Source organism: Momordica charantia (genome assembly GCF_013281855.1).
Source record: "Momordica charantia cultivar OHB3-1 chromosome 3 unlocalized genomic scaffold, Mcharantia_2.0 BLBB01000003.1, whole genome shotgun sequence".
In the NCBI taxonomy this organism is placed as follows: Eukaryota; Viridiplantae; Streptophyta; class Magnoliopsida; order Cucurbitales; family Cucurbitaceae; genus Momordica; species Momordica charantia.
This window is the reverse complement of record NW_028275161.1, coordinates 5,001-10,781: the sequence shown is the minus strand read 5'-3', so window position 1 is coordinate 10,781 and position 5,781 is coordinate 5,001. Positions and strand designations below refer to the sequence as shown.

The following is a 5,781-nucleotide window of genomic DNA, read 5'->3' as shown; positions in this document are numbered from 1 at the left end:
GTGATTTTCGATCGTAAAAAGCTATAACTTCGCCCGAGAATCATGCAAAAATACAGACAGTACATGCCCCAAACATGTCGTTCTCAAAGAAAAAATAAAAACCACAAAAATGCACTCAAGGTTTCCAAATAAAAAAAAAACAAAAGGACATACATATAAATGTACGACTTCAAAGACGAAAAAGACGAAAAAGGATCATTATTTGTAAAGGACATTTCACCTACCTGGTTCGTGTAGAAATCTTACCTAGCTACAAGCAAACAACATGGTCTGCAAAGCTGAGTACGAAGTGCACAGATGTAGAAGACTGGTTTGCTGAAGTGCACAGGTGGGAGAGTTGGTTGTTTGAATTAATTGAAAAAATATTAACTTCTCGGGCGAAATAATACCAGTTAACGGTCGGGAATTCATTGTAAGTCAACCTCATTTCTCATCAATTCCCGACCATAAACAACCAAAAATTATCATTTTAAACCAGTTTTTGGTCAGAAAAAATATTTTGTCGACCGAAAATTTAGGCTGCAATCGAGGGATAGTTTGGTACATTTAGTTCTAACAAGTCTGAAAAAGTTGATTTGAGAGGTGGGTTATTTAGTCTATTTCCCTTCGACCGTCCTCCTCTCGATCTCACTCGGCTGCTTCAAGGTTTTGTTACCAAATGTATGTATAACATTTTTCCTCCAGATATCCAGTTATTTACGAGTCATGGTGTTTAGATTTGAGGGATCCGTTTGCCCGGGCGAAGATTTCCGATCGGCAGCCAATTTCTCATCCCTGACTTCGTTGACATAGACGAGGAACTTGTGCTTGCTGAATTCATCGGAAGATTTGTGGTGCGGAGGCGGCTTACTTAATGGGGCTGCTCAGTATCATTCGAAAAATCAAAAGGAAAGAGAAAGAAATGAGCATACTTATGGTGTATGTAAATCTCTCGCTCTTTTCTCCCCACTCCCTTTATCGGCATCTCATTCACTTGGATTCACTGTTGATTGTTGCTCAGTGGCCTCGACAACTCCGGGAAAACTACGATCGTTTTAAAGATTAACGGGGAGGATACTAGCGTTATCAGCCCTACACTCGGCTTCAATATTAAGACTATCACCTATCAGAAGTGAGCTTCCCTGCTTGTTCTTGTTGCCATGCTTTTCATTCACTGTTATTTCTGGATTTGGGGATTTTTTTTTTTAAGTCTTGGGATATCATATGCACGCTGCTCACTCATTGGTAACTAATTAACTCCAGCAAATGAATGGAATTGTTGAATATCCAATATGGGTCATTTCGAAAGTCTTTTTTATGAGAATTTTTGGTGTTATAACACGGAAGAAATCTCATTTCCCACTAATACATAAGCTATTTTTTTTAATCATTTATAAGTTCTAAACCCTTTACCATTTACTTCTGATTTGACGTTTTCTGGTTCTTTGTTCAAGTATTTGAAAGTTTTTGAAGCATTGGAATGAAGGAATTTGAAATGCAGTTAACTATTTGCTCTCGCAGGTACATATTTAACATATGGGATGTCGGGGGCCAGAAGACTGTAAGATCATATTGGAGGAACTATTTTGAGCAGACAGATGGATTAGTATGGGTAGTGGACAGTTCTGATCTTAGAAGATTGGACGATTGCAAAATGGAACTCGATAACCTTTTGAAAGAAGAGGTTAGGATTTTTTTTTTCTTTTGTAAGTTATTAATAATAAATCAAGAATGTTTTAACAATCTGATTTTCTCTCTGCTCTTATCCTGGTATAGTTATGACTAATATGTTGGTTTATGTATGTATTTCCCCCTTTTGCTGATTTAGCTTGACGGGTTTGTGTCTTTTGTTTAACTGAAAGTAATTATATTGTAGGAGCATCTATCTGTTTGCATTTTTCGTGTTTTCTTGATAGTACAAGTGTGGGTGATAATTGACCATTGAACCGCCCGCCAATTATGATCGTTTGGTAATCTCTTGAAGTAAATAGCTTTTCTCAACTCCCAAGTTGTGAATTATGAATTTGTTGCATGACTCAGTCATGTATTTGAAGCACAAGCTTTTACGTTCTTACTATTTCAGAATTTTGTTTTGTTGCTTTCAACCAGTGATTTTGTATGGTCTCTTCTTGTACTTTCATGTATTGTGTAATGAAATCAATTTCTTATGTAAAGGAAGTTGAAGTATATAAGTAACAAATGAAATGCAAGCAATGCATGATTAAAGCTTCTATATAATTTTACATGGATAGTAAAGAATGTGAAATTACTAATTTTGTCGATCATATTACAGAGGCTATCTGGAGCATCATTGCTTATTCTAGCTAATAAGCAGGACATAAAAGGAGCCCTTTCTCCTGACGAAATTACTAAAGTAAGAAGTTCGTTTTCTAAGTTTCAAGTCCAATTCTTTCTTTAATTGGATCTTTTCAAGTTTTCTATGATGCAGTTTTTTAAGAAAAACTATGTGCATAAATAAAAAAGTTGCATGTGTAGGCAGTACTGGGAAGGCAAAATTGAAGTAGTGCCATGAACTTACAATTACATGATATTACCTGATCATTAATTCAACTATGGAGTTTTCACAATTACATGTTTTTTATATAGAATTTGTGTTTTCTTTTTCTCAGTTTCTTTATTACCAATTACCTCTCACGTTCGGGAGCGAAACGACCGAGGGTTCCTTTCACATATTTATATTCTGATCACTATTCATGTCATTTCTGCAATCAGAGCTTCAAATACTTTTATCACCTACTGGATTTTGTTGTTTTTACGTTGCCCTGGGGTGTGGGGTTGTGAAATGAATGCTGTGTTAACTATACAGGTACTGGACTTGAAAGCCATGGACAGAACTCGGCACTGGAAGATTGATGGTTGTAGCGCTTACACTGGTGAGGGGCTGATGGAGGGGTTCGATTGGTTGGTCCAAGACATTGCCTCTAGAATCTATGTGCTAGACTAATATCTTTCCATATCTTGTTCCTCGTGGAAGATCATTTAAATTCTGTCTATAAACACTCATTGTTTTTTAAGAATGTTTTGAATTAATTTAAATATATTTCTTTTAAGTTTCTTTGGGATATTTGATTACATGTTTGAAACTACGTTTTGAATTAATTTAAATATATTTCTTTTAAGTTTCTTTGGGATATTTGATTACATGTTTGAAACTACGTTTGGTGAATTTGAAAACAAATTATTTAAATAAAAAGTAGAGTTGCATTTAATGTTTTTAAATATGTGTTTGGTAATAGATTTGTTAATTGAATATCATTGCTCGACCAATTAAATATTTAGTTTATTTTAAAGAATATTAATTAATTTATTAATATTTTTGTTATAAATTTTATATAATTATTATTTTACAATATTGTATAATTTATAATATATCATATTTTACATGTTTTAATTTTAACAAAAATAAAATGAGTCTATAATATGAGATAATATATTTATCAAACATTTTATTTTCTTACCAACAACAATGAAATAATTTACAACAATCATACACATGAACGAACCGACTAAATTATTATATACTAAAGTTAGGGACTAAATAAAAGTATAGCAACTGTACTTTAACCTATTTAATGAAGTATCATTATGATAAATAATGCAAATGTCCTGTAAAGTACATCGGGCAACCTTCAGTCAATCCCTTAACTTCTAAACAGGAAGGGAACTTGTCAAATAATCAACCGATTAAAACTTCTTCCAGAGCAAAGAGGGATTAAAAATGAAACAGGCAAGCTGATTGTTGCATTACAAGTCGAAACACAGGCATGAGTCAACCCTCAACCTTTAATTAGCATGAAGCTACCAAAATTGTCAACCCTCAACCTTTAATTAGCATGAAGCTACCAAAATTTCAGTCCCACGGCTTAATCTATGGAATACTCTAAATATGCATACAGCAAACCCAATTATTCTTGACTGAGGCCACTTTGTGTCTGAATAGAGATCGATTTGAGGCATTTTGCAAAAACTACTTGGACTTCTTTCCTTGTTTCTTTTTAACGACCTCGTTGATGTACATTATGCCCTTGCCTTTGTATACTTCTGGCGGTTTACAGCTACGAACTGCAGCAGCAAATTGATGTACCCTTTGTTTGTCAATCCCCGTGCAGCAGACTACACTGTTTTTGAAGCAGAAGACTCGAACGGCTGGAGGAACAGTTAATTCAACTTCATGGCTGTATCCCAGTTTAAGATACAAGAGACGTCCTGCTGCCTCTGCTCTGGCTTTGTAACCAACTCCCACAATCTTCAAGAAGCGAAAAAATTTGGCCTCCATTATAGTTAAATCAACTTCTTACCTATTAAGATGGAATTTGGGAAGTACTTAGTCCACTGATAATTGATAAATCGTATATATGTTGGAAATGCAAGAGATAAAATGGTAACATTTAAAAGGCAGCCGCATTTATCGTCTATTCGCTTGTATGTATGCATAAGAAAAACTGTAATTGGAAATAAAAATTGGAAGTACATCACCAAAGCCATAGATTCGGGAGCATGGGCATGAAATTTATGTAATCTTTTGAACTCCCACAAGGTCATTGGTTTTTTTAGATAAGAAACTTTTGTATAGACACAAAAAAAGAAGAAAAAAAAACAGCCTAAGGTCTGGGTAGAGGGAACCCAACCCTAACAAACTAAGCAAACACTTTCCAATGGTTCATGAATAAGGAAATGTTGTAATTACAAAATAATTTCCTGTAATTAATTACAAGGAAATGTGCTGGTTCAAAACCATATATGATAGCCATCATCGAATGGAATTGAATTTCAGATCTTCTACTCAAAAACCATATCAAATCACAAGTAAAATTAGAAAACGAGGTTGTTAGGTTAAGATAAATTAAAACCATTTTATATCTTTAATAACACGATGACTCAAAAATCCAAAAACATAAAAAAAGCAGTAGACCCAACATAATCTAACATCTCCTTAGTCACTCCTAATTCCCATCTCGAGCCCTATTTTCTTGTTCACTAATTGATGAGAATAGAATTACCTTGCCGATGACAGAGACGATACAACCTGGAACCACCCAACCCACCAATCTCTCCCCACACCCATGGATGGTATAAGCCCAACCCATTTACAAATTGATTTAGATCAGAGAAATTTTGACCTGAAGCTACTGCGACGGCGATGGTGGGCTGCGGCAGGCGAAGACAAGCGGCGACTGAAGCTACTGCAGCGAGCGACGACGGGAGCTGCAAAGGCCGGCGGCGAAATGGGGCTGGAAGAGGGGAGCTAAGGCCGATTAGGTAGGAGGAAGATGCAGAGGAGAGGAAGTGGAAGAGGGGAGGGTGTAAAATTTTCTACATTGAGCTTGGAAAGTGGGATTTTGAAGATTTCGTGGTCTTGGGAGAAAGTTGAATTAAACCATAGAAGAGATTAGAGAACTAGAGAGATGGGATGATAATATTTATATAAGGGGTTAAAGATGAATAAACCACAACTCAATTTAAAAGTTTAAACTGATGGGTTGGATAAATTTAATTCATATATTGGATATCTAATATAAGGCAACGAAGGTGATTGGAAAAAAAATATCATTATGCCAACAATCAGAAGGAAGGGAGGAGCGTCGAAGAGGGATCCTCCATCTCTTTGGAATGAAGGAGAGAGGGGGAGCCTCCTCTTTTCTGGCGAGGGCGATTGGAATGATTCCGACGAGGATTATGGCAGGCAACGGGCGATGGGTGAGGATAGGAATGACTAGCGGCAACGACGAGTGTTGAGGGAGAAAGAGAGAGGAAGAGAGGAAGAAAATAAAAGCCACAAAT

The 5,781-nt window shown here is 35.9% G+C and overlaps 2 protein-coding genes across 3 annotated transcripts; one reads left to right on the top strand and one right to left on the bottom strand.

Annotated features, from left to right (window-relative positions):
- The first annotated feature begins 573 nt into the window (after positions 1 to 573).
- On the top strand, positions 574 to 3,050 carry LOC111024914 (ADP-ribosylation factor-like protein 2). Its single transcript, XM_022302727.2, has 5 exons — positions 574 to 918; positions 1,001 to 1,111; positions 1,501 to 1,663; positions 2,273 to 2,353; positions 2,807 to 3,050. The coding sequence occupies exons 1-5, from the start codon at positions 854 to 856 to the stop codon at positions 2,942 to 2,944; spliced, it is 558 nt and encodes a 185-aa protein (XP_022158419.1). The 5' UTR covers positions 574 to 853; the 3' UTR covers positions 2,945 to 3,050.
- A 504-nt stretch (positions 3,051 to 3,554) lies between these two features.
- On the bottom strand, positions 3,555 to 5,396 carry LOC111024915 (large ribosomal subunit protein uL6m). 2 transcript variants are annotated; one of them, XM_022302729.2, is made up of 2 exons: positions 5,001 to 5,396; positions 3,555 to 4,298 (listed from the first exon to the last, which is right to left on the bottom strand). In XM_022302729.2, exon 2 carries the CDS (start codon positions 4,274 to 4,276, stop codon positions 3,968 to 3,970), a length of 309 nt encoding a protein of 102 aa, XP_022158421.1. In that variant the 5' UTR covers positions 4,277 to 4,298; positions 5,001 to 5,396; the 3' UTR covers positions 3,555 to 3,967. The 2 variants fall into 2 exon arrangements, with proteins under 2 accessions (XP_022158421.1, XP_022158420.1); XM_022302728.2 differs by having other exon boundaries at positions 5,121 to 5,395.
- Between the last annotated feature and the right edge of the window lie 385 nt (positions 5,397 to 5,781).

Bases quoted from the DNA above. Each gene is read 5' to 3' on its own strand.
- LOC111024915 (XM_022302729.2), bottom strand. From the start codon at position 4,276: ATGGAGGCCAAATTTTTTCGCTTCTTGAAGATTGTGGGAGTTGGTTAC.
- LOC111024914 (XM_022302727.2), top strand. From the start codon at position 854: ATGGGGCTGCTCAGTATCATTCGAAAAATCAAAAGGAAAGAGAAAGAA. The intron at 919-1,000 runs GTATGTAAATCT...ATTGTTGCTCAG, and splicing joins GAAATGAGCATACTTATGGT to TGGCCTCGACAACTCCGGGA. The intron at 1,112-1,500 runs GTGAGCTTCCCT...TTGCTCTCGCAG, and splicing joins AAGACTATCACCTATCAGAA to GTACATATTTAACATATGGG.